The following is a 27769-nucleotide window of genomic DNA, read 5'->3' on the forward strand; positions in this document are numbered from 1 at the left end:
ATGGAGAAGCTCTGAGCGCAGGGGGAAGCTGAGAGGGGGCGTGCCAGGGCCCTGCGACGAGGGACAGCCAGGCCCTAGGGGAGGCTGCGGGCACTGGGTTGGCACGTGTACCCCCATCGGAGGGAGACGTTCTGCCCAGAGGGGAGAAGGGAGTCAGGGCCCAGGAAGGGTGGGGATGAGGGGTTACTCACAGAAACAGAGGAATAGTGTGTCCACACACATGCCGTAGACGCTGAAGAAGCCGTGGGCAATCAGGTAGGAGCCAACAATCACCGTCTAGGCGAGGAGAGACAAGCTGTTTCCACCCCAGCTCCTGCTCAGGGCAACCCCCCACTCACCACCACGTCCCTCCCCAGCTGGGGTTATGGCATTTCCCTGCTGATAAGCCCCTCCTCCGGACCTCCCCGGTGGTGCAGTGGTTAAGAATCTGCCTGTCGGTGCAGTAGTTAAGAATCTGCCTGTCGATGCAGTGGACACAGGTTCGATCCCTGGTCCGGGAAGATCCCACATGCCGCGGAGCAGCTGAGCCCACGTACCACAACTACTGAGCCCGCATGCCACAATTACTGAAGCCTGCGCGCCCTAGAGCCCGTGCTCCGCAACAAGAGAAGCCACCGCAGTGAGAAGCCCGCGCACCACAACGAAGAGTAGCCCCCACTTGCCGCCAACTAGAGAAAGCCTGCGCGCAGCAACAAAGACCCAGTGCAGCCAAAAAAAAAAAAGCCCCTCCTCTTAGGCCTTCCTCTGGCTGCAATTTTATGCATCTTCAGGGCAAGACAGGTTTAATGCTCACAACCCTAGTAGACTGTGTCTATCCCATTTATAACTATATCCCCAGTTAGGACTTCCCTGGTAGTCTAGTGGTTAAGACTCTGCACTTCCACTGCAGGGGATGTGGGTTCGATCCCTGGTCGTGGAACTAAGATCCCGCATGGCACGAGATGTGGCCAAAAATATAAATAATTTAAAATTTTTTTGTTAATTTAAAAATAACTATATCCCCAGCAATCTGGAAACTCACGGGGCCTTGGTAGGTACCTGATAAGCATTTATTGACTGAAGTGAGCAGACTTCAGAGAGATTACATAACTTGCCCAGAGTCACTCAGAACTAGCAAATAAAGAACTAAGATACAAATCGAGGTCACATATATACACTAATGTCTATAAAATAGATAACTAATAAGAACCTGCTGTATAAAAAATAAATAAAATAAAATTCAAAAAAAAAATCGAGGTCACTGGGCTCCAAGGCCTGCACTCAGATACTGTACTGCTCTTAGGGTGATGACCTAATCCCTCCATGGCCCCATCACCTCCCTGCCCTTATCTCCACCTCCTGGCCACTTCACTCCCTCCACACCAGCCACACTGATTTGCTCACTGTTCCTGGCATAGTCCTGCCTCAGGGCTTCCGTACTTGTTCCCTCTGCCTGGATGTTGCCTGCATCTTCTTCAGATCTTAGGTGTGACATCACTTCCACGGGGAAGCCCCCTGGACTCCCACACCTGCCCACATCCTCCACCACAAGCTCTAACAATTGGTTCCCTGTAATTCTGCCCTGTGGCACACACAAGTCTGCAAGCGTGCATCCAATGCGGAGCATCATTGGTTAATGTCGATTTACTCCTAAACTGTAAGGCCTTTTTCTTTTTTTTTGGCTGCACGGCATGTGGGATCTTAGTTCCCCGACCAGGGATCGAACCCGTGCCCCCTGCAGTGGAAAAGCGGAGTCCTAACTGCTGGACCGCCAGGGAAGTCCCAAACTGTAAGGCCTTTACAGGTCATGCCTGGAACGTGGTCGGTACTTAATGTTTGTGTCCTGAATTAACAACTCCCTTCTTCTGAGCCCCATCCACATCTGTCTAGTCAAAGGAAGCTAGGCAAGTCCCAACATCTTCTCCCCAACCCGTCTGTCCCCAAAAGTTCATACCAGTATAGGGACCCAGTAATAATTGAGGGGTGGTGCTGTGTCCTGCACGATCCTGATTCGGTGGGTGAAGAAGAAGAAAGCCAGGATCCCTGGAGAGGGGGAGGAAACCGGGATGGTTGAGGGTTCTGGATAAAGGAAATAGCTCCCCTCAAGAAGACCCCAGAGAAGAAGACAGTTATCAGAGAAGACGTGGGGGCTCGACAGCAGCTCACAAGCGGCCCCCAACAGGCTCCCGCAGCTGGACAGCACTCACCCACACTACCCACGATCAGAAGTTTGCCCAACAGGAAGAGGAAGTCGGTAACTTTGTCCAGGACAGCCACCCTGCCGGGGACAGTAGGAAACAGGCATGAGTGCTGGCTCAGGGCCTGGGGGAGGAGGGAGGTGGCCAGAGGACAGTGTTTTCCCAGACCTGATGATGTTTCTCATGAGGAGGAAGAAGGCGTTTCTGGCTGAGGTGCAGAAGTTGGTGCCGTAGATGGCAATCTGGAGGGAGGTGGGAGGGACGGATCAGGCCCAGTGGGTGGGGAATGAGGGCTCCTCCACCCAGCAGGAGCTGGTGGGTTAGTGCCTGGTCCCAGGCTTACTCACCATGATGTAGGCATTCCTGTTGAGGAATCTGATGAATTTCTCCAGGCACCAGAAGCAGCATTTGAGACAGGTCATGAGGAACTTTGCAAACTTGTTCTCCGCAGCTGGTAGATGAGGGAGAGATGCAGAGGTGGGTGAGAGGAGACCCCACTCGGCCTGGTAGGAGCCCCCTATCTCCTTGTTACACACACTTGCCATAGTCCAGGACCCTTAGAGCCCACCTTCTCAAAGAGATGGGGAGAGGAGACTTGATCCAGGACCTCAGGCCCAGCCTCCAAGACAATAAGCGGCGACAACCCACACTGCTATCCTGGCCCCGCCTCCAGGGCAGAAGCCAATCCTTGATGCCTCCTTGGCTCCACCCCAAAGTACAACCAATCCCAGCCCAACCCTCTCGTCAGGAACCAATGGTGGCCCAGTCCTCTTGTTCCCACCCCCTCAGCAGTAAGAACACCCAGTGGGCTCTTTCAGCCACCCCCTCCATCACAGGAACCAATCACTCAAGACCCTCATCCCCACCCTTTCCCCACCATAGGCAGAAACCAATCTCTGTCCTACCACCTTAGCCCCACTCCCCCACAAGAACCAATCCTAAGCTGCCCCTCAGCCCCCCCCCCCACCTCGGGAGTTACTGCCAACCATCTGTGGGCCATACCTTTCAGGCGCTGATCCAAGTACTCGAGTATCACTCGGATGATCTGCACGATGGCCAGAATGAGGGAGCCGAAGGCCAGAGAGCCTGTGTGATACCTTTGGGCCGAGGGAGTGGTCAGTGGTCCAGCCAGGCCTCTTCCACTCCAACTCACCCCTACCCCCAGCCCACCTTGGGCCCCACCTGAGCGCCCGGCCGAAGGCAGAGAAGAGTGGGAAGGCAGGCAGGTCATCCGGCTTGTTCAGGGCCCAGTAGTAGGAGGCGAAGGCGCCAGCTAGCGTGACCTGGCCCAGCGCCAGCACGAAGTTGGCCAGCCAGAAGAACATGAAAGCATTGAAGATCTGCAGGCCCAGCAGGGCCCGGTGGTAAGTCGACTCACCACCGTAGAAGGCGAACTGGCAGTGGGCTCCAGGGCACAGGCGGGATTCATTGGAGGAGGGGAAGGTCTGTGGGAGGGACGCAGAGCCTGGTCACATCATAGGGGCTAGGGGTTCAGAGTGGGCTCTGGGCATCAGGTCAGACCCGTCAGGTAGACCACGAGATGGGACAGGAGTCATGGGGAACAGAGTTAAGTCAAGGAATTGGGGGGTTAGGATAGGGGCTTTCAAAAGGCCTTCTAGAAACAAGATTAGGGATCATCATCCCAATGGGTGTCAGAGAGGCGGGATAAGCTATCTTGGGGATCAATGGAGTGGCCATGTGGACAGATCACAAGTGGCAGAGATCAGTATGAGGACCATGGAAGGCAGGTTAGGGGCTTGTGAAAGGCAAGACGGGGCTCTAAAGGAAGAACTGACCACCACTGGGTTAAAAGAGGGGTGTCGGGGCAGGAAATGAAGTCAAGGGGTGGGGGAAGGTGGGTAGATCAGCACTTAGTGGGTGGGGGGGAGTAGGTGCCAGGCTGGATCTCTTCCTCTCCATGCCACCCACATCTGGCACAGGACATACGGCAGGCACCAAATGTTTGCTGAATGGTCCCCAAGTGGGGATGAAAGGCCTTCAGATCAACTGTGGGCTGCTAGGGAAAGAGCCACCCCGCCACTTCCGGACACCCACCTCAGGGTTGCACGTTTTCCCAGCAACTGAGCAAGCGGTGTCATTGAAGATCTTATAGACAGCTTCGTTGGAAGTGGACAGAAAGCTAGAGGCTCATTAAGGAACCCAACGTCTGGGATTAGGGACCACAGGGGCATGTGGAAAAGAATCCATTCCCACACCAGGTTCAGGCTCTGCCCCCAGGATGTAGTTCACCTCCAGGCAAGTGTGGCACTTAGCCCCCAGCCCCGGGGTCGGAGATCGGGGTCTGACGGTGGATACATAGCGGTGCTAGCCCAGTAGGCGATGCAAAGGCACAGCAGGAAGAAGGTGACCAGCGGGTACAGCAAGGAGCACATCACGTATCCCACAGCCCTGGGAGGAGTAGAAACACAGACATCAAGGCCCGAACAGCCCTGGGACCACCCCAGCCTGACCCCCTGGCACCCCGGCACCCACCTGCTGGCTTCTTTAATGAGTGCAATGGCGATGAGAATTCTCTTCCGTAGAAAGATGAGCAGTAAGATGATAATAACCTCGAGGATGCTCAGAATGATCACTGCGCGGTGGGGGGGGGGGGGGGGGGGCGGGCAGAGAGTGATCAAGTCTGCCACCTGCCTGGGCTCCCCACTCCCACCCAGGCCTCACTGAATGGGGAGCTGGGACTCACTGAAGGCCATCCAGGTCTGCCGCAAGTGCAGGTACACGCGGAGGTCCGTCTGGAAGCCAAGGTCCACCAGGGAGATGTCAGAGCCGGCCTCGCCACGCAGTCGAGCGTACTCCATGTAGCAATGAAATATTCCTGCATGGGGAACCACCGTGCTACGACTGACCTCAGCCCTCCGAGGGCTCCCGCAACATTACAAAGCATGTACAACCACACCCATTTAACAGAAACAAAAACCAAGGCTGAGAGGGGCTGCCATCGCTTGCTGCTGCCTCAGGGCCTTTACCTGCTGTTCCTGCTGCCTGGTTCAGTCTCCCCCCAACTGGATCTTCACATCCTCTAGTCCCTGCTCAAATGTCACCTTCTCATGAGACCTTCTGGGATCTCTTCCCCCATTTAGAATCATACCCTCTTACATTCCAATTTCTTATCCCCCTTCACAGCTTTGACATCCCAGAGGTTTTCTGGTTTGTTTCTTGCCCATCTTGCCCATACCCTCTGGAATATAAGCTCCACAAAAGTAAGGATTTGTCCTGTTTTATTCACTGCTGTAAGTCCAGGACCTAGAAGACTGCCCAGAACATAGCAGCCATTCGGTACATGATGGATGAATGAATGAGTGAATAGAAGTCAGGATGCTGTGTGGCCTGAGGCTTTCCTGACCCCTCTGCCATCCTGGAACAATGATTCATGGGTGGGGAGGGAGGACACGGGTGCTAACGTCCAGTGGGGTAGCATTAGGGATTTTCACCATTCCACTTAGCTCTGATAGAAGAAAGTTATAAAGTACAGATAAAGTACAAAAAGCTAGTCACCAAAACGGCCAGCACCCAGCTAGAAACGACTATTAACGAATATTTTGGGACTTCCCTGGCAGTCCACTGGTTAGGACTCCACACTTCCACTGCAGGAGGCATGGGTTCAATCCCTGGTCGGGGAACTAAGATCCCACGTGCTGCGCAGCATGGCCAAAAAAAAAAAAATTTTTTTTAAAATGAATATTTTAACATCTGTGTCTCCAGTGTAGGTTGCACATCCAGCATCTTTCCTCTTGGAAAGTTTAAATGAATAAACAGAACATGAAGCATTGGCTTCTGAGCACTGCCTCTGAGTTCCACAGGCCTCAGGCCCTCCCGCATCTCATCCGCAGACTGTCTTCTTCTCATTAAGTCTCCTAACTAGTAAATACTAATTATCCCCAATTTATAGAGAAGGAAATTGAGGCATGGGGAGGTGGAGTCACTTGCCCAAGGTCACAGAGCAAGGAAGTGGCAGAGCCAGCATTTGAACCCTGGGCTTTCTGGTGCCAGAGCATGTGGCCCTAGCCACTGTGCAAAATGGTATACTTCAGAATGCATTTGCTGTCGATGAAATACAGATCCAATCCTGCTTGGGAAGATTATGATGTAATGGTTGTTTCCAAGTACCTGCTCTCATAAACAATGTTGAGATGAATATCTTCACAAATATTCCAAATAAAAGATGGAGGATGTCGGATGGCTCAGGAGAAGTTTTGTTTTGTTTTTTTTCGGCTGTGCCACACGGCTTGGAGGATCTTAGTTCTCCAACCAGGGATCAAACCCAGGCCCCATCAGTGGAAGCGCCAAGTCCTAACCACCGGACCGCCAGGGACAGAAGATCCTTGATAGGCCCATGACAGCTCAAAGGGCATAGGCATTTTGCCGACTGTGGGGAGGGGAGGACACAGGGAGGGAGAGACATACCGTAGCCTAGGACCAAAATCACCATGACAATCATCACCCAGACCATAATGCCAGCCAAGAAGCGGAGCAGGACGATGAATAGGAGGCTCAATACCATGGCGATGACCAGGCCTCTGGGGGATAAAATGGGTGCATGAGCGGACCCCACCCCTTCACCAGTCTCAGACAGGGCAGCCCAATGAGGGCTACCTTCCCTCTCAACTTACATGATAATCCAGTACCAGGAGACTGTATAATCTTCAAATATCCTCATGGCCAGCTGCCGGGCCTCCAGGACTCCATTGGCCTTCCTGGGGGAAGGCAGACAAGGCTTTAGGTCGGACCCCGCTCCCTGATTGGGCCAGCCCCAGGGGATACCCTGTCCCACCCAGGAAAATGTGATGTCAGCATGGTGGGTCACAGTCCTCACTTGGCGCCTTCCACCAGCTCCGTGATGTTTTTCCGAAAGCCGTGCCCATCCTCATAGGTTGTCTCGTTGCCCACCATGAGGACCCCCTTGTGGCTGTGGATGTCTGGGAAGCACCGCTGGGCCACTGCACAGAGCAGGGGATAGGACCAGTCAGGCTGAGCCCCTGAAACCTCCCCATGCCCCTCCCAAGCTCATGGGAACCCAGACTCACGGGGTTTGCTCGGGGTGAGGACGGCGGGGCAGTCGCCATCTCGGAGGACCTCAGCCACACCCTGCCAAGAGACAGGGAGGGGGTCAATCCTGCGGGCCAGCACTCTCGACCTGCCCCTGCCTGGGCAGTGACCTGCTTACCTTGTTGTTCTGGAAGCCGGGCACACAGAACTGCTTGTAGTACTCAAAGTCCTGGGATCTGTGAGCGTTCAGGTAGGTGAGGTAACGGTCAGGACATTTCTCCACGCAGATCTTGGGGGGGCAGGAGGCAGGGTTTGAGTGGGGTCTGGACAGACACCTGATCGCCTCTCAAGACAGAGGTCCCACCCCCTTCCCCCTATTCACCAGGGAGAGAGAAAGGGCTGGGAGAGAAGCTGCCGCTACAGAGGGAAAAAGGACCTGATGGTGGAAGTGGGGGACAGGAAAGAGGTGGGGAGGGGACAAGTTACCTGGGGGGTGGGACACTGGAATTCCAGCAGGACCAGGGGGCTGGCACACTTCACAATGTTGAAATAAAACAGGAAGGGTTTGTTCCTGGGGTTGGGGAAGGGAGATGGAAACTGTCAAGACTTCTCAATCAGCCTATATAGACTATCTTAACGAAAACAACAGTAATAACCACAGCAGCAGCAACTCCATGCCAGGTGCTCTTCTAAGCACTGGACATGTGCTGGCTCATCTAACCATCACAACAGCCCCATGAGAGTGGGACTGTCATGATCCCCATTTCAGAGATAAGGAAAATGAGACCCAGAGAGGTTGAGACACTTGCCGTAGGTCACACAGCCAGGGAATGGCACAGCGTGGATTGAACTTGCTCTTTTACCTCACCTATTCATCACCTGCGGACAACAGATCTGGGACTGTCTCCTCTCTGTCTCTCCCCTAAAATGTGGGCCACCAGAGGACAAGACTTTGAATGTCTCATTTAGTGCTGTGTCCCCAAGGCCTAGAACAGAGGCTGGGGATGGCGGGAGTTTTATAAATACTTGTTGACTGGACTAGTGGATGGATGGAGGCGAGGAAAGCCTAGAACCTTCTCCCCAGTGCTCATGAAGCTCTCCCGCACACTCCTCCCCAGACCCAGCAGGCCCCAAGGAGCCAGACTCACTCATTTTTCGTGCCCTTCTGCCCGCAGAACTCGCCTCGGCTATCAGTGGGGTAGATCACTTTTCGAGGGTCCCCGTGAGTCCAAGCTGTGGAGGGATCCAGAGATGCCGAGGGGCTGCCACTCCTTAGCACCAGCTCCACTTCTGCCCCAGAGGCGGTGGCTTGCCCTTCCACCCTGGAACCCCAATCCCATCCCCTCCTTTGCTCACCTATGATGCCTACAGCCACATAGCCCACAATGGCCAGGAGGAGGAACACACAGCAAATGACGTCTGTGCAGCCTCTGGGGAGCAAGAGACGGTGTCAGGGTGGGAGTACTGGTGCCCTGGATATCATGGACCCATCCTGCCTTGTACACATATATAGGTATGTGTTATTTGGACACATGTTCCTGAGTGGTACCCATGCTGTGCCGAAGGGCACGTGCATTTTAAATATTAATACCTTTCATTGCAGCACTATTTACAAAAGCCAAGATATGGAAGCAACCTAAGTGCCATCCCTAGATCAATGGATAAAGATGGGGTGTACATGTATACAAGAGAATATTACTCAGCCCCCCACAAAGGGTGAAATCTTGCCATTCGCGGCAGCAGGGAATAGATCTGGAGGATATTCTGCTACGTGAAATAAGTCAGACGGAGAAACAAATAACGTATGCTTTCACTTATATGTGGAATCTAAAAAAATGAAACAAATGAATCAACAAACAGAAAGAGACTCATAGATGCAGAGAACAAACTGGCAGTTGTCAGACTAGGGGTGGGTGGGGGATGGACGAAACAGGTAGAGGGGATTAAGAGGTACAAACTTCCAACTACAAAATAAGTAAGTCATAGGGATGTAATATACACACAGGGAATACAGTGAGTAATACTGTAACAACTTTGGGGACTTCCCTTGTGGTGCAGTAGATAAGACTCCATGCTCCCAATACAGGGGCCCCGGGTTCGATCCCTGGTCAGGAAACTAGATCTCACATGCATGCCACAACTAAGAGTTTGCATGCCACAACTAAGGAGCCCTGGAGCCACAACTAAGGAGCCCACATGCTGCAACTAAGGAGCCGACAAGCTGCAACTAAGGAGCCCACCTGCCATAACTAAGACCTAGCACAACCAAATAAATAAATAAATATTTTTAAAAAATATATTGTAACAACTTTGTATGATGATGGGTGGTAACTGGTCTGATTGCAGTGATCATTACATGATGTATAAAAATATCAAATTACTATGTTGCACACCTGAAACTAATATAACATTGTATATTAATTATAACTCAATAAAAAAAACTAAAAAATAAATTTTAATACCTCATGCTACACTGTCCTCAAAGCAGGTTGCAGCAATGTTCAGCTCTCTTTTGATTAAATGCCCATTTCCCTACATCCTTACCAGCATAGCATATTAATGTTTTTTAAAAGTGAAGCTATTTTGTGGTGATCAGTTTGTAATGTATAGAAATACTGAATCACTATGCTGTGCACCAGGAACTAACATAGTGATGTAGGTCAATTATACTTCAAAAACAAACTAACTGGGAAGAGATATGGGAATATATGTATAACTGATTCACTTTGTTATAAAGCAGAAACTAGCACACCATTGTAAAGCAATTATACTCCAATAAAGATGTAAAAAAAAAATAATAACTAACTCATTGAAAAAGATAACAGATTTGTGGCTACCAGAGGTGGCAGTTGGGGAGTGGAAGGGGGCATTGGATGAAGGTATTCAAAAGGTACAAACTTCCAATTATAAGGTAAATAAGTGATGTAATGTACACACGGTAAATATAATGTTGTATGATATATGTGAAAGTTGTTAAGAGAGGAAATTTTAAGAGTTCTCATCACAAGGAAAAGTTATTTTTTTCTTCTTCTTTTCTTTCATATCTATATGAGATCATGGATGTTCACTAAACTTTTTGTGGTAATCATTTCATGATATATGTAAATCAAATCATTAGGCTGGGGCTTCCCTGGTGGCGCAGTGGTTGAGAATCTGCCTGCCAATGCAGGGACACAGGTTCAAGCCCCGGTCTGGGAAGATCCCACATGCTGCGGAGCAAGTAAGCCCATGTGCCACGACTACTGAGCCTGCGTTCTAGAGCCCGCGAGCTACAACTACTGAGCCCACATGCCACAACTACTGAAGCCTGCGCACCTAGAGCCCGTGCTCCACAAGAGATGCCCTTGCAATGAGAAGCCCGCCTGCCACAACGAAGAGTAGCCCTCGCTCGAGGGAACTAGAGAAAGTCCACACACAGCAACACAGACCCAACGCAGCCAAAAATTTTTAAAAATTTTTTTAAATTAAAAAATCATTATGCTGTACACCTTAAAATTATTCAGTACTGTATATCAATTATATCTCAATAAAACTGGAAGAAAAAACGAAAACAAAAACCCGTAAGTTTCACCAACCATGTTAGCACTTACTAAAAAGAAAAAATTAAACTATTATCATAAGATTAAATACGAACATGATAAAATTTAAACCACACAGGAATGTACATAACCAAGAACTGTCTCCCACATAACGCTCCTCTCCAGGAGTAACCTGTTTTAATGATTTCTAGTGAGTTCTTTATTCACTGGTACAAATGTTTTCCAAAAAAACTTTTTTGGTTAACTCAAGTATTATTATGATACACCCACTATTTGTGTCTTGTTTTTTTCACTAATATATTGAGAGGGATCCAAGTGACTATTTATAAAGGCTCTTGTACATTTTAACAGCTGTGTAATAAAATAACCTAAGGATGCACTGTAATGTATCTAACTAGTTCCAAGAGATGCAACTCAGATTGTTGGGTTTTGCCATTTTCAAAAAGGCAGCATTATCATACAATTTTGCCCATCTATGCACGGTGTACTGGGAGAATTTTTTTCATAGAATTTTAATCTCTGGAACAAACAGCTGTACATCAAAAAAAAAGAAAAAGTCATATTTCCAAATTCCCTTCAAAAAACACTGTATCAATTAGTTTCAGAGCAGAATATGTGTCAATCTTTTTAAAATTGAGGTAACATTGATTTATAACATTATGTAAGTTTCATGTGTACAACATATTTCTACTTCTGTATACCCTAGTGTGTCAATCTTTTTAGCCTCTGCCAATCTGTGATGGGGAAATTCTGTTTGGTTACTGTTTTAAATTACATTCCTTTACTTTCCAGTGAGTTTGAGCATTTCTCCATAACTCCACTGTTTACAGTATTTCTTGTTCTATCAATGATCTGTTCCAGTCTTTTGCCTGAATTTTAAAAATTCATTTGTAAAGACTTTGTATATTAAGGAAATTCCTTTATCGTTCTTTTATCATTCTTTTAAGTTCTTTTATCGTTAAGTTGCAAATATTTATCACCAGGTTGTTGGAGTACAAATGCGGAGGTGTGTAAAGAAACAGGGGTGGAGGCAGTGTTAGTAGAGACCCCTCCCCTCTCAGGAACCCAGACGGCTTACCTGTTGTAAATGGGTCCTTTGAAGGTGGGGTCATACTTCTGTGGTGTTCCTGAAATTCAGCAAGATTGAGCTGAGTGATCCAAGATGAGGGTGGCAGACCACCCTTCCCCAGATGTTCCTAGGGGTGTCTTGGCCACGGAGAAGTAAGATTCAGAGATCCTGAGGATTTTCTGTGAACAGCCCGATTTATCACCTGACGACCTCTCACTGGGAGGGGGCTGGAAAAAAGGCTACCAGCGAGCCCGGTGGAGAGGGGAGAGTCCAAGGTGGGATCTGGAGATGGTTCTCACAGGAGTCCTGGGGAGGCTGCGAGGACAGACCCTTCGGATGAGGGAGTTTGGAGGGACCTCTGGGTGGGCGTTGGGGTGAAGGGTGCTGCCAGGTGACGATGGGGGGTTGGGGGGGTACAGGTCGAGATCTGCAATTCCGCTCCCCCGTCGTCCCCCCATCCCGGGTCCTCCCGCTGCCCCCTCCCCCTCCAAGTTGCCAGGCCCGGGCGCGGGAGCGGGGCACTGCCTACCGTGCTTCCCGTAGTAATGCTGCCGCTCGCCCCCCATCCCTGCGGGCGCCCTGCCCCGACGGCCCACTGACGGCTCGCGCTCCCTCTCTGCCCTCGGGTCCAGACGCGCAAGAGTCCCGAGGGAGGGACTGAGGGCAGACGCGCAGGAGTCCCGAGGGAGGGACTGAGGGCAGACGCGCAGGAGTCCCGAGGGAGGGACCGAGGGACCGAGGACGGCGGCCCCTCCCAGCAGAGCCAGGCGGGGCGGCCCAAACCGGTCAGACCGGCCTTATCAGAGCTGCTGCCTCAGACGGACTGGACCACGGAACGGAGGGAGGGAGAGAGGGAGGGAGGAGAGAGGGAGGGAGGAGAGGACCGGGCGGGGCGGCAGCTGCTCCCGTCACTCACCCGCAGCCCGATTTAGCCCTCTCCGCACCCCCCCACCGCCGCCCAGCCCCCACTCGGGGAACTCTGTGGCTTCATTCTGTGGCTTCACCCTGCGGCCTGGGCTAGCCCCCTGCCCCCAACCAGGCGACACCGCCCTAGAACATCTCTCAACCCTGGAAAGCGCCTAATTACTGTCCCATTCTCCAGGTATGGAAACTGAGGCATAGGGAGGTCAGTGTCTAGCCAGGCACAGCAAAACGGGCAGCTGGCTTAACCCGAACAACCAATGACAGAGTATTTGGGCTGAAAACTCTCCAACCTGTGGATGCATTTTTTTAAAAAGTAAATGCCAACAGTTAAATATTGGGACAGTCCATATAAAAAGCCACATCCCTGTCTCTGGAAAACTGCCAAATTAGGACTGACAGCCCCCAGGCCAGGGCCTTACCTTCTCTGAGCCTCAGCTTCCTCAACTGTGAAATGGGTCTAAAGCATAAAACCAAAACCAGACAAAGACCAGGCATGGGATACCAAGAAGTATACAGTTGGCATGGATGCAGTATATTGTCAGTGTAGGAATATTCAGCCGATATGGATGTATACAGTAGGTATGGGGGTACTGCCAGCATGGGGTATAGGGCCCACATGGAGGTATACAATTCGGGGTGTTTAATCAGTGTGGGGTGTACAGTAGGGGCAGCGGTATACAGCTGGTGGGAGGTATACAGTCAGCGGGGAGTTATACAGCTGGTGTGAGGGTACACAGTCAGCATAGCATTCCCAGTCAGCTGGCTACACCCCCTACACCAACCATCCACCCCTGCGCCAGCTGTATACTCTCTTGATCGTGTGCCTGTTCAAACTGCATCTCCCAACAGCCCTTGGGGCCAGTTGTATACTTCACAGTACAACCAGCTCTACAGGTGACATGGCATGATACAGTCGGCGTCAGGGTGTAGTCAGCAGGAAGAGATATCCAGTGTGAAGCATACAGCCAGCGTGGGGTTATAAGAGAACAGTTGGTGCTCAATAATCGTACCTGCTGCCTCAGAATCAGGCACCCCCTGATGGGACTCTGGTCACCAGCTCAGCTTGTGCCTAGAGAAATGTCACACCACCCCCGCAGTGGCTTCTAGCTGTGGAGGCCCCACCTACCCCCTGGCCCACAGGCTTCAGCAAACAGGCGAGGCCCAAGGCTCCAGGCCATGCCCTTGGGTGACCAGGCCTCCCAAAGTAGCCCTGTAGTTGCCACAGTCCCTGCCAGCCCAAAGGCTGGCTGGTCCCACCCCGCCCAGTGCAAGCAGTGCCCAGGCCACAGCCTCTCTCTTCCCAGATACGCTAGGTCCTCTGGGGACACTCTTGCAAACTCCGGCCTTCAGCCACCAGCTCCGCCCTGATGATGCTCAAATATGGGTCTCTGGGGAGGGCCTCGCTCCTGAGCAGCACGACCCTGTGACACCTGCCCCCCAGCACCCTACATGGGGGTCTCATGGGCACCTCCCACTCAGCATGACCACATCGAGCCCCCATTGTCCCCCAAGCTGCTCTGTCCTCCTGAGTGCTCAGGCTGGAAACCTGGGACACGTCTCTCTTTGCTTCACATCAGCTTTGCCTTCAGAATCTATTCAGGATCCAACCACCCTCACCCCCTGTTTGACTCCCACCCTTGTCACACGGCTGTCGTCTCCTGCCTGGACAGCGCAGGTGCCTCCACCCTGGTCTCTCAGCTCCCACACTTGTCCCCCACTGTCCACTCCCCCACAGGGGCCAGAGGAGCCTGTGGACACCCGAGTCAGGGCACTCCCTCCTCTGCCCTGAACCCTCTATGGCTCCCATAAGCCCAACTCCTCACCATTCCCACAAGGCCCTGCCTGCTCTGCCCTATCCCCTCCTCCCTGCCTTCACGCCTCCCACTCTCCCCTTTCCTTGCTCTGTTCCAGCCTCACTGGCACCCTGGTTATACTGTAGGTTATACTGGTTACACTGTATACTGTTTTTTAAACTTTTTCACATTTATTAAAGGTTTTGACCATGAGGGCTTCATAAAATGTCAAGAAATTCTATTTGCCATCTAACCGTCTACTTCTAAATAGGGGACAAACACTAGTATAGCGACTGTTTTAACGTGGAAAATTTTTTAAATTTTTTGAGAAAAGAATGATGCATATATATATTTTTTTCCTTTTTGAATTTCAACCCCCAAAATATTCCAGCAAAAAAATCGGGGGAAGTTGGGCTGGGTCTCCTTCAATGGGCATCTGTTGCCCAGGAGGATGGTGGACTTGCCCTCACCCAGGCCACCACCGGCCCATGTCCCCCCTGATTAGACTATAAACTCAACAGACACAGTCTCACCTCAGGACATTTGCTCTGGCTGTTCCCTCTCCCCAGAAAGCTCTTCCCTGAGACAGCCATTTGGCTCCACCTCCTTCAAGCTCAAACATCACCTCCTCAGAGAGGCTTTCTCTGACCACCCTGTCTAAAACAGCACCCTTGAGGGGAAGAGGTTAAGAATCCTCCTGCCAATGAAGGGGACACGGGCTCGAGCCCTGGTCTGGGAAGATCCCACATGCTGTGGAGCAACTAAGCCCGTGCGCTACAACTACTGAGCCTGTGCTCTAGAGCCCACGTGCCACATCTACTGAGCCCACGAGCTACAAGTACTGAGCCCGCGAGCCTGGAGCCCGTGCTCGGCAACGAGAGAAGCCACCACAATAAGAAGCCCGCGCACCACAACAAAGAGTAGCCCCTGCTCGCCACAACTAGAGAAAGCCTGCACACAGCAGTGAAGACCCAGTGCAGGCAAAAATAAAAATAAATAAAATAAATAATTTTAAAAAATAAAATAAAACAGCACCCTTTCCCCCTTCTCTCCTGTTACCCTATTTTATTTTGTTTCTGACTCATTTACACATTGACTATTGTCTGCTCCCATGTCTGTTTGCTGCACAAGGGCAGGGATTTATGTCTGTTTTGTTCATAACTTTGTCCCCAGCACCCAGCATAGCATCTGGCACAAGACAGGCACTCAGTCAGAGTTTGTTAAATGAATAACCACGATATATAATCCATGTATAATACAGCTAAAACTGAAAATAAAAATGCAGCTTTGAGTTTTCCGGGTGCACGTATTTAAAAAATTAATTTTCGAATTTTATACATATAAGAATTGAATACATGATAAAAGTGGAATTTCCAGTTGGCAGGGAAAGGATAAATCAGTCAGTAGCCTTGACTGCTCATTTGGAAGAAGATAAAGTTAACTCCACTCCCACCACATAGCAAAACAAATTCCACATGGATTAATCATGCAAAAATATAAAACTCAAAACTATGACAAGTAGGATGGGAAAACACAAGAGCATATTTCTACCATCTGATAGCAGGTGAGACAGGTAAGGTGGGTGGGGGAAGAGAGAAAGGAGTGCCGGAAGTTTCTTATGTCAGCCAAACTGGCAGTGGGAACTATCAGATAAGAACAGCTGGGGCTGGGACTTCCCTGGCAGTCCAGCGGTTAAGAACCAAGGAATATCTTTCAGACACTGGCGCAGAGCTCTTTACAATACGGGTGATCCTATCAACAACCCATTTTAGGGAATTGCCTGGCGGTCCAGTGGTTAGGACTCAGCGCTTTCACTGCCGAGGGCCCAGGTTCAATCCCTGGTCGGGGATCTAAGATCCCACAAGCCGCACGGTGCAGCCAAAACACATCAATTTTACAGCGGAGGAAACCGAGGCTCACGGAGAGGAAGTGGCTCCCCCAGTCACCAAGCAACAAGTGGTCAGTCCCTACTCCAGTTTTGATGAATTAGTGGAAGCCACTGAGGGTGTCTGAACAGGAGCATGATGAGGCCGTGCTGGGGAGGGGAAGACACATGGGGAAGTCTCAGACAGCTCTCAGGGAAACTGGTGGCCGTGGATGGGACAGAGGGGCTATGGCCTTCCTGTGTGAACTTGAGTTATCCCTCTTTGAGATGGAACTAAAGAAGCAGAGAGGCACCTGGTGTAGCCTTGGCTCAGGGCATTGCCTTGTGGGTGGCTCAGGAAATACAAGAGGGAACAAGGTACTGTCATCTGATGGGTTCCATTAACTCTCATTTTAACATTAGCCAAGTGGGGACGGAGGGAGGGGCAAGGCAAATACTAATGGTTTGATAATTGAGCCTGAGGATGGAAACTTGCTGAATCTTTGCAAAAATGCTGCAAAATAATAACAGTGGAATGCCCCAGTGCCTCCATATTTCTGACCCCTTTACTGCGTACCAGGCAATTTTCTAAAACGTTACATGGTTTACCTCAGCTCACCCTTATAGCAACTTTGTGAGGTTGATCCCATCATTACCCCCATTTGACAGATGCAGAAACTGAGGCCCAGAGAGAAACACATGCTGGTGGCCACAAAGATGGTGAGCAACAGAGCTGGGCCACCCAGCTCCTGAGTTAGTGTTTTCTATGGCTGCTGTAAGTAATTAACACCAACTTGGTGGTTCAAAACACAAATTTATTATCTTATGGTTCTAGAGATCAGATGTCCAAAGTGAATCTCACTAGGCTAAAATCAGGGTGCTGGCCGGCTGCGTTTCCTTGCCTATTCCAGCTTCTAGAAGCCTCCCTCATTCCTCGGCTCGTGGCCTCCTCCTCCATCCTCAAAGCCAGCATTCTCATTAAGCCCACATCCGCTTCCATTGCTACATCTTCTCCTCTGACTCCCCTGCCTCCCTCTTTTCTTCTTTGTGGCCACACCGCGTGGCATGCAGGATCTTAGTTCCCTGACCAAGGATCGAACACACGCCCCCTGCAGTGGAAGCACAGAGACTTAACCACTGGACAGCCAGGGAAGTTCCCCTCTTTTCTTTATAAGGACCCTTGTCCTTGGGGCCACCTGGATAATCCAGAATAATCTCCCCATCTCATGATCCTAAATTTAGTCCCATCTGCAAAGTGCCTTATGCGTGTATGGTAACATATTCATAGGTTCCAGGAACTAGGACGTGAACGTCTTTTGGGGGGACCATTATCCTGCCTACCACAGTGTCTTTTTTTTTTAAGATTTTTTTTTCTTTTGACGTGGACCATTTTTAAAGTCTTTATTGAACTTGTTACAATATTGCTTCTGTTTTATGTTTTGGTTTTCTGGCTGCAAAGCATGTGGGATCTTAGCTCCCCGACCAGGGATCGAACCCACATCCCCTGCACTGGAAGGTGAAGTCTTAACCACTGGACAGCCAGGGAAGTCCCTACCACGGTGTCTTAACCATTTAGGCCAGGGGTTGACAAACCATCCGTCCCGTGGGGCAAATCCATCCACCATGCTTTCATATGGCTCAGCACTAGGAATGGTCTTTCCATTAAGTGGCTGAAAAACATCAAAGGAAGACTATTTTGTCATGTGAAACTCAAATGTCAGTGGCTATAAATCAAGTTTGCTTGGCACAAGCACAAGCTCATTCGTTTGCATATTGTTTTTTTTTTTAAATAAATTTATTTTGTTTATTTTTGACTGCATTGGGTCTTCGTTGCTGTGCCCGGGCTTTCTCTAATTGTGGCAAGTGGGGGCTACTCTTCATTGCCGTGCACGTGCTTCTCATTGCGGTGGCTTCTCTTGTTGCAGAGCACGGGCTCTAAGCACGCGGGCTTCAGTAGCTGTGGCACAAGGGCTCAGTAATTGTGGCTCGCGGGCTCTAGAGAGCAGGCTCAATAGTTGTGGCGCACGGGTTTAGTTGCTCCCGTGCGTTGTTTGATCTTCTCAGACCAGGGCTCGAACCCGTGTCCCCTGCATGGGCAGGCGGATTCTTAACCACTGCACCACCAGGGAAGTCCCCGTTTTCATATTGTTGATGGCTGCTTGCTTTCATGTTGTCTGTGGTCTATGGCAGACTCAAGTAGCAGGCATAGATTGTATGTGAAAATATGGGCTCTCTGGCCCTTTACAGAAGTTCGCTGCCCCCTGGTCTCTAAGCCATCAACCCACACGTGTTGAGCCCAAGTCTGTGCCAGCATGTTTCATGTGCTCTGCTTATAACAACTGGCAGTGGTAAAGGCATGTCATCCATTCCCGGTAATGTGGCTGGGGAAATGGACAAGCCCTTTCCCTCTCCAGGCTAACGTTTTCCTGTGTGGAGAATGGGACTCATCCTTGAATTTACTGGTAGCTGTTGCCAGGGCTTGGTGCTCAAAAAGCACTTAGCACAGGTCTGGGGTACAAGGCTTTAAGGAATGGTAACCAGGGGAATTCCCTGGTGGTCTCCAGTGGTTGGGACTCGCTTTCACTGCCGAGGGCTCAGGTTTGATCCCTGGTCAGGGAACTAAAATCCCTCAAGCCACGGCACGGCCAAAAGAAAACAAAAAAATAAGAAAAAAGAAATGCTAACCAGGAGCACAGTACCATTTGACAGAGGGGGCAAACTGAGGCCACGTGCTCAGACCACATAGCTGGTGAGGGATGGAGCTCTGAATCAAACCAAGGTCCCTCCGGCTCCAACCCAGGCCTTTTGTGGGCAGATACTGGCAGAGGCAGAGCTAAAGATGTGACAGTGGTGGGGGAGAAGGCATGAGAAAGTCGGACCGTTAGACCAGGATCGGGGAGGGGAGGCGGCCGTTGGGTCCCAGCCTTGCTGAGTACGACGGCCGGCCCACCCGGTTCAGTGGGTGTAGGAGATAAGGAAACAGATACAGGCTACCCAGTCACGATGCTCGTGCCAGGACATCAAGTGCCACCCAGCCTGAGGCTTCTGGATACAGGCCAAGTCCCCAAAGCCTACAACAGCCAAGGGCCTCGCCCATGCAGCCAGGCCAGCTCACCATTGCCTTCCCAGAAATCTCTGCCTGGGTAATAGGCATCCCAGCTGCCCAGAAAAATCCCTTTGACAAAAGGTTGGGGTAGGAAAGCTAGAAGTGATTCTACTGGCCACCATGATAGGACCAAAGATAGAGCACCTGCTGTGTGCCGGGCACCAAAGCAGTTATTTCCTTCTAGGAATCCATTGCATCCTTTCAATGAAGCTCTGAGGACGGATGGCACAATGAAGAAATGGAGGCACAGAGATGCTTTGTGACTTGTCTGAAATCACACAGCCGGCAGGAGCTGAGATTTTGAACTCTGGTCCTGACACCATGCTCTCTTTTTTTTTTTTTCCAAAAATTTTTTCAATTGTTTTTGGTCACACTGCGAGGCTCGTGGGATCTTAGTTCCCTGACCAGGGATCGAACCCAGGCCCTCCCTTGGCAGCGAAAGCACAGAGTCCTAACCACTGGACTGCCAGGGAATTCTCTCAATTTTTATTTTATATTGGAGTATAGTTGATTAACAATGTTGTGTTAGTTTCAGGTGTACAGCAGAATGATTCCATTATACATATACACCTATCTATTCTTTTTCAAATCCTTTTCCCATTTAGGTTATTACACAGTATGGAGCAGAGTTCCTTGTTGGTTATCTATACCATGCTCTCGAAATGTGTGTTCTGTGAATAACTCCGATTAACTAAGCATTTACTGTAGACCCATCTCTGAGCTAAGTGCTATACCCACACGAGTTCACTGAACCCTTGAGGCAGCCCCGAGAGGGAGCTGATACTGTCATTAACCCCATTTTCTGGATGGAGAAATTGAGGCTCAGATATGCAAAAGGTACAGATATGAAAGGTTCAGGGATACTAAAGGTCTCTGCTAGTACAGAGCTAGAAGAATGGAGCTGGGACTGGAACGGAGCCAATCCTGGGTTCCAGAACCTGGCTGAGAGTCAGAACTCTGCTTAACTTTTTTGTAGATGTGTTCATTTATTTAGCCCCTTGCTACAAGGCGATTCATGTCCCTTGACTAGTGCTATCACCTCTGGTCTGGTTTCCTGGCTTCTGCCATTGCACCCCAGAAAGGCCAGGGGGTACCTGTGAACCCCTGAGCCAGGCTAGGTTCCTCCTCTGCTCAGAACTCAATGACTCCCACCTCTCTCAGAACAGAAGCCCAGGGAATTCCCTGGCAGTCCAGTGATCCAGTGGTTAGGACTCCGCGCTTTCACTGCCCAGGTTCAATCCCTGGTGGGGGAACTAAGATTCTGTAAGCCACGTGGCACGGCCAAAAAAAAAAAAGAGCAGAAGTCCAAGTCCTCCCATGACCCACAAAGCCCTGTACACTCTGTGCATCCCCTCTCTGCCCCCACCTCCTCCCATTCTACCCCCTTGATCTCTCCACTCCAGCCACACGCGCCTCTTGGCTGCTCCTCAAACACACCAGACACGCTCCAGCCCCAGGGCCTTTGCACATGCCTTGCCCACTGCCTGAAACATTCTGTACAGCTCCCTCTCTCACTCCTCTGGTCACCTCAGGATGACCTTCTCTGATCCTGTTTGAAATTTTAAACCGTGCTTCCAGGCCCTATAGATCACTCCTATCCCTCCTTCCTGCTAAACTTTTCTCCAGAGCACCTTCTCTGACATTGTGAGAATTTTCCCCATTCATCTTAGTATCTTGTCTGGGTTCCTTTCTACAATTTCAGCTTGACAAGTGCTGGATCTCCAGGGTCTAGGACAGAACCTGGCACATGGTACCTGCACAATAAATGTTTGCTGAAGGAAGTTATGAATGAACTTGCTTATGTTAAGTAAACTGTATGCTTATCAACACTAAAACAAAAAAACAACTTCAGGTAGAACAAGCCTTTGGACTAAGAAAAATCCCTCTCCCTCTCATCCCTGGCCCAGAGCCCTCACTTCCTCTCCCTGGGGCAGTTCCTCTCACTGGTTTCCCTTCTAGACACTGTCCACAGGGCACATACCTAAGCAGATTTCTAGATGTTTATCTCTCATCCCCCCTGTTTTGTTACACACCCTGTTCCTCACTTTGCTATTTCACAAACTAACATAATTAGACATTGTTTTGCATCTGCAAGGCTCTTCATCTCACAAGGGAACATAGTAGCCCACCCTAGGAACAGTACCCTTTCTCATCAAACCAGCCTGAGGAGCTTTAAAAAGATACAGATGCCACACATACACACAGAAATAAACAGTCTAAGCTCTGGAAAGAGTCTTCTTGGCTGTCTTACCTCCGGGGTGAGGACAGCTAGCTGAGGGTATGTGAAGGGTTCTTTCACTTGGAAAGCTAAAATCTTCTGTGCGGTTGAGGGCTTATTTTTAATTTTCAGCCCCTACCCCCAGCCCAGCAGAGAGAATATATTAATTTTGTTATAAAAGAACTTCAAATCCTGTTTAAAAATAATCCTCCCTGGGAACTCCCTGGTGGTCCAGCGGTTAGGACTTGGCACTTTCACTGCCGTGGCCCAGGTTCAATCCCTGGCGGGGGAACTAAGATCCCGCAAGCTGCGTGGTGTGGTCAAAATAATAATTATTATTATTATTCTCCCATTGGGGATTGACTGGGAAGGGGCAGGAGAGAACTTTCTGGAGTGATGAGAAGGTTCTTACAAGAGATCTACAAGTTTTTTCTAAGGGCTAGGTATTAAAAATTTTAAGCTTTCTGGTTCAAATGTCATCTCTATCACATATTCTTCTAAGAACGCTTTAAAAATACAAGAGCCATTCTTAGTCCAGGCCACAGTGCAACAATGTAATAACAATACCTTATACTACTGAGCTATACCCTTAAAAATGGTTTAGATGGTAAATTCTATGTTATGTATTTTATCACAAAAATTTAAAAAAATATATTAATAATGATAGGCGCTCGGGCTTCCCTGGTGGCACAGTGGTTAAGAATCCGCCTGCCAATGCAGGAGATACGGGTTCGAGCCCTGGTCGGGTAAGATCCCACATGCCGCTGAGCAATGAAGCCCGTGCACCACAACTACTGAGCCTGCACTCTAGAGCCTGCGAGCCACAACTACTGAGCCTGCATGCCTAGAGCCCGTGCTCCGCAACAAGAAAAGCCACCGCAATGAGAAGCCCATGCACTGCAAGGAAGAGTAGCCCCCGCTCGCTGCAACTAAAGAAAGCCCGAGTGCAGCAACGAAGACCAAACGCAGCCAAAAAGAGAAAAGCAAATACCGTATGCAGCCAAAAATAAAATTAAAAAAATAAAAACAAAAAAATTAAAAAAAAATAAGGATAGGCCCTCCTTGGGCATGAGGGGATTCAGGAAACTGGTAATATTTTTTACCTGATCTAGATGCTGGTTACCTCATACATTTAGAATCTATACCCTTTTACGTATGAATTTTCTACTTCAATAAAAACTTTAGGGAGTTCTCTGGTGGCCTAGTGGTTAGGATTTGGTGCTGTCACTGCTATGGCCCAGATTTGATCCCTGGTCGGGGAACTGAGATCCTGCAAGCTGCACGGCAGGGCCAAAATATATTAAATAAATAAAATGAAATTTCATCTTAAAAAAAATGTTTAAAATATTCCGCTTGATTGGTTCAATGTAAGAGGGTCCACCCACAAATGCACAGCTTAATGCAACCATCAGCAAAGATTGAGGAGGGTTTCCAGGTGCTGATGTGAGAAAGGGATCATCTCCGACATATATTAAGAAAAAGGAAAAAAAAAGCAACACGATGTGAAACAAACACCTTTTCATTCAACAAATATTTGTTGAGCACCTACTATGTGCTATGTGCCAGGCACTGTGGATACACCTTCAAACCAAACAGACATGCCTTCTTGCCTCATGAAGCTAGTACTCTAGGGATGTGCTGACATTTTTGTAAAAGGGGAAAAAAGCCACTAAATAAAGAATATGTATATAATTGCATGCAAAGGTCTAAGGCCTAGACTTTGGAAGAAAACACAAGATGTTGTAATACTGATGCAGCCCAAGAATGAAGTGTGATGTTGGGAGAGGGAGCAAGAGGGAGATTTTTCATGATAAAGCTTGTTATCTTTTGTTTTTTGAAGCATGTGAATGCATTATCTCTTCCCCTGCAAAAGTTACAATTAACAATATCCTCTTCCACAATATTTTTAACAATTCAGATGCCAGAGCCCTACTGCTGGCTGAGTTGAACTCTCTAGGGAGTGAGCCATGGAATCTGCTTTTAAAACAAGCACCATGACTTTTTTCCCAGTCCCCGAACCCCATCAGAGTCTATTGTTTTAGGTTCTAGAATCTTTTTCCATACTGCTCATGCCAAGAGTGGGCTGGGAAGGATGGCAGCGCCCCTTGTTGACATCCGTCGGGGCCGGGAGCCATTTCCTGGCTTCCTCAGAGATGCTGCCTTTCTCTAGATATGGTGTCTGATAGGGAAGGAGCTTTCTGTCCTGCCCAGTCTTGTCCAAGTATGTGCCTCAACAGATAGGGCTGTTTCTCCAGCAGCTCATGGAAAAATCCATGTCCCCAGTATCACCAGTCCCAGAGCCCTCCTGAGCACGTACAGCTTACCAGGCACTGTGCAAAACACTTCCCACCAGCCAGTACAGTCTCCCCAGCCCTACAGATGAGGATACAGAGTCTCAGAGAGGTCACCAACTCGCACATGGCCACACATCTTGTATGTATCAGAATCAACCAGGATTTGAGCCTATGTCTGTCTGATATCACCCACTAAATTCACAATGACCGATGGGAAGGCACTGGGGTACAGGGGAGGATTTGTGAGCCACTCTTTCCAAACCACACTGTTCCCAAAGGAAATCTTGTTATCTGATTTCACAGGGCAGAGCAAGGGCCCTAGGTTTTTGGTTCTGATGAGAATGGACTACTTACAAACTAAGCAAGACACCACCACCCCCTGCCCACTCTGAGGATTCAAGCCATGTGGCCCCTCTGGAGGAGTTGAGGGCCTGGCTGCAAGACCCAGCTGAAGTCTCCATCTCACACTCTCCAGCCTCACAGAGAGAAATAATTAAGCAACTGTGTGGTTTGTTTGCTGTTCCCTCTGCCACATTTTGCTTAAATCTTCCCATGGCTGGCTCAACCTCCAGCCCTTGGTCACCTAAAATAATCCCAGATGATCCTCCCCCCACCACACACACACACACTCCTACCTAAAATTACGTATTTATTCAAGAATTTTTCCACTCTGTTGACTGCTGTGTTCTCCGTGTCTAGACACTGCCTGAAGGATGCTCAATACATATTTGTCGATGGAATGTGCTTCTAGTGCCCAGCACAAGGTCTGTTGGGCACATAGGTCCCCTGTCTCCTGTGTGTTCCTGGCAAGACCATGTATGGCTGGCTCCCTCTGGCCAAATTCAAGGCTGGGTGAATCATATCACTGTCCACCCTGCCCCCAGGCTTGCCTCAGGGAGACCAAAGATCCCTCAGGTGCTGCCCACAGGCAGGCAGGACCCCAGGCAGAGAATCCCAGATCAGAGACAGCCAGCCACACCGAAGGGACGCACAGCACGGGCAGCCACAGGGTCTGGGGCTTGGGCCAAAACCAAGAGCAAGGGGGCCCCTCAGGAAGTCTGGGCTGGCAGCTTCAAGCAGAGAGGGGAGAGGCTGTGCAGTTGCCAGGCCCTGGGCTGGGCTGGGCAGGGAGAGCCCAGCCTCCCCTATCTGTCTCTCTTTGCAGCCTCTGAAGGCCACAGTCCCTGGGGGGAGGGAGGCACAGCTCTCGCCAGCTCGTTTTTCTTGATTATTTTTGAGCGGTTTCCGGCCCCCTCCCCAAGGCCCTTCTGTCTCACAGTTTCCAGGAAGTTTCAGACACACAAGGAGGGGTGGCAGAGCCCTTTTCGCCCAAGGCAGTGCCACGTGGGCCGTGTGCCCACCTGAGCCCTGGGGACCCAAAATGGAGGAGAAAAGAGAAACTGAGGACCGCACGCCCCTCCGTGGAACCCTGGGAAGTGAAGCTCTGCAGGGCGTGGGTGGGGAGGAAGCCTCATCTTTGCCCCATCCCATAGGCCCAGAGGCCGCCCTCAGAGGTTCGCGGGGGGGGGGGGTCCCGTCGCTGGGACCCCTCGAAATGGGAGCGAGCGCCCCCGGCTCCTTGCACAGGGCGGGGAAAGTTTCTCAATTGTTTCCTGTTTCCTTCCTGTTCCTTCGCCGGTGGCGCCCTTGTTTCCGCCCTTCCCAGACGGCGGGCGAGACCCGATCGCCTCCCACCCCAGCACTGGGTCTGCTTAGTCTTGCCTCAGTTTCCCCATCTGGCCGAAAGCCCGGAACGGCTACTTCTAAGGGAGTGTGAGCAGGAGGAAGAAGTGGATAAAGGGAATTGGAAGAGGAGGATTTGGGGAGGTTGGGGCCCTGGTCCTTTTCCGAGCCCCGGTCGCCGTGCCTCCCCTCCCCCGCCCTGCATCGAGCCGCCCAGATAACGGGACCTCCCCGGGCGGAGCATGCGCCGTGTGTCCCGACCCATCAGCCGGAGGGGGAGCAGGGGCTCCCGAGAGGGGATGCAGGGCGACCTGGCGGGAGCAGGTGGGTGTGGGCTCGGCGCAGAGCAGGATGCAAGGCCGGGAAGCAGGAGGCCCCCAGCTGCAGCGCGGCTGTTTAAGATCTCGGATGTCTCCCCCCACCAAGGCCCCCGAACTCAACAGAGGCGGCCGCGGGCCAGAGGCGGCTCCTACCGTAGGCTCCGTCCTTCCGCTCGTCCACCATGGCCGCGGCGGGCGGGGAGGGGAGTCTGAGCCAGCGCGACCCCAGCCCGGCAGGGCGAGAGGCTCCGCGGGCTGCAGCGCCCCGCCCCGGGTCCGGGCCCGCCCCTCCCACCTGGTCATCCCCTCGCGACCCCACCAATGGGAGTCCCGAGCGGGTGGGGGCGGGACCCAGGGGCGGGGTCGAGCTCGGGAAGGGGTGGAGCCCCAACCTTTGTTTCCTATCTGGGCTCTCGAGAGACCCTCTAGGTTCGTTTAGTGGGCAAGGAGCAGTCGTCATTCATTCAATCTATCCATCCACTCATTCGCCAGATAGATATTGAGTGTCGACTGTGTGCCAGTGAACAGACAAAAAGATGCTATTTTTCATTCATCAGATTGGCAAGAATTTTAGAGTTTGGTAACATCAAGCGGGGTGAGCTGATGCTGTGGGTCAGAATGTTCTCTGGCAGAAAGATTAAATCCAAACCGTGTTCACCCTATATGATTCCTCTCTGCCACTGATCCTGGAGAAACCATATGCACGGCGAGTACGTGCCAAAAGGTGTTACCTGCAGTTTTGGGAGTTCTTGTAAAAAATGGTGGAGAACATGTATGTCCACCAATTGAGGGATGCATACAACACAACACAACAGAAGAGAACACCATACAATGGATGAAAAGAATGAAATCATTAGGGAAATGCAAATTAAAACTTGATAATAACACCACTACATACTCACTGGAATAGCTAAAACTCAAAATACTGAGGGTACCGAGTGTTAGTTAGTATCTGGACCAAATGGGGCTCTGCTACACTGCTGGTGGGAATGTAAAATGGTACAACTACTTGGAAAAAAGATCTGGTAGTTTCTTATAAACGGGCATCAACCATATGACCCAGACATTCTACTCCTAAGTATTTACCCAAGAAAAATAAAACCAAAACCACTAAAAAAAAGGAAGAATAGAAAAGAAACCCACAAAATGTGTATGCAAATGTTCATAGCAGCTCTGTAATAGCTTTATTCATAATGGCTCCTAGCTTGAAGCAACCCAAGTGTCCAGTGTCCATCAACGGGTGAATGGTTCGTCAAACTATGGTCCATCCATACCATGGAATACTCCTCGACAAGAAGAAGGAATGAACTATTATTGGTAACTGCCACAGCATGGATGAATCTAAAAAAAAAAAAAGACATTATGCCCAGTGAAAAAGGCCAGAGACTTTGATATGAAGTTCTAGAACAGGCATAGCTAATCAACCCATGGAACATGAATCAGGGGTGGCCTTTGCTGTTGGTAGTGATTGGCAGGAAAGGCCATAGGGTGACTTCCTGCGGGGGCAGAAACAGGACTGTGGTTAAACAGATGGATTCAGTTTGTCACAGTTACTTGACTTCTGCCCTTTCTTAATATATGTTACATTTTAATAGTGGGAAATATCTCAATAGTTTAAGAAAGAAGGAGGTGGCCCTGCAGGTTAGTGCAAGAGTAAATGTTTAAGGAGATTAGTCAGCATCAGGTGAGGTATTAAGTGCTTTTCATTAAATCTTTATCACCTTTTTCCCATTGGGGAAAATGACACAGGAAGATTAAGCAATTTATTAAGTATT

General features: G+C 50.1%; 1 protein-coding gene and 1 non-coding gene across 4 annotated transcripts in view; one reads left to right on the plus strand and one right to left on the minus strand.

Annotated features, from left to right (window-relative positions):
- Nucleotides 1-26278, minus strand: part of SLC44A2 (solute carrier family 44 member 2 (CTL2 blood group)) — a 28245-nt gene extending 1967 nt beyond the window's left edge. Inside the window, exons 1-21 of one of the 3 annotated variants that reach the window (XM_067733763.1) lie at nucleotides 26148-26278; nucleotides 11802-11850; nucleotides 8541-8614; nucleotides 8333-8417; nucleotides 7671-7755; nucleotides 7363-7473; nucleotides 7223-7283; nucleotides 7012-7135; nucleotides 6809-6892; nucleotides 6603-6715; nucleotides 4882-5013; nucleotides 4671-4770; nucleotides 4494-4586; nucleotides 4233-4317; nucleotides 3360-3622; nucleotides 3180-3274; nucleotides 2525-2628; nucleotides 2346-2419; nucleotides 2187-2257; nucleotides 1934-2022; nucleotides 192-276 (exon numbers count right to left, since the gene is read on the minus strand). In XM_067733763.1, coding sequence (XP_067589864.1) covers nucleotides 192-276; nucleotides 1934-2022; nucleotides 2187-2257; nucleotides 2346-2419; nucleotides 2525-2628; nucleotides 3180-3274; nucleotides 3360-3622; nucleotides 4233-4317; nucleotides 4494-4586; nucleotides 4671-4770; nucleotides 4882-5013; nucleotides 6603-6715; nucleotides 6809-6892; nucleotides 7012-7135; nucleotides 7223-7283; nucleotides 7363-7473; nucleotides 7671-7755; nucleotides 8333-8417; nucleotides 8541-8614; nucleotides 11802-11850; nucleotides 26148-26178 — 2008 coding nt within the window. In that variant the 5' untranslated portion in view covers nucleotides 26179-26278. Of the gene's footprint in view, nucleotides 1-191; nucleotides 277-1933; nucleotides 2023-2186; nucleotides 2258-2345; nucleotides 2420-2524; nucleotides 2629-3179; nucleotides 3275-3359; nucleotides 3623-4232; nucleotides 4318-4493; nucleotides 4587-4670; nucleotides 4771-4881; nucleotides 5014-6602; nucleotides 6716-6808; nucleotides 6893-7011; nucleotides 7136-7222; nucleotides 7284-7362; nucleotides 7474-7670; nucleotides 7756-8332; nucleotides 8418-8540; nucleotides 8615-11801; nucleotides 11851-12321; nucleotides 12471-26147 lie in introns of those variants that run through there. The other 2 variants (XM_067733762.1, XM_067733764.1) reach the window with 2 other exon arrangements.
- TRNAE-UUC (transfer RNA glutamic acid (anticodon UUC)) lies at nucleotides 21918-21989 on the plus strand. The gene has a single exon. It is a non-coding gene; the product is annotated as a tRNA-Glu (tRNA).
- Nucleotides 26279-27769: the final 1491 nt, after the last annotated feature.

The sequence above is a fragment of the Pseudorca crassidens genome, chromosome 3, assembly GCF_039906515.1.
Source record: "Pseudorca crassidens isolate mPseCra1 chromosome 3, mPseCra1.hap1, whole genome shotgun sequence".
Taxonomy (NCBI): domain Eukaryota; kingdom Metazoa; phylum Chordata; class Mammalia; order Artiodactyla; family Delphinidae; genus Pseudorca; species Pseudorca crassidens.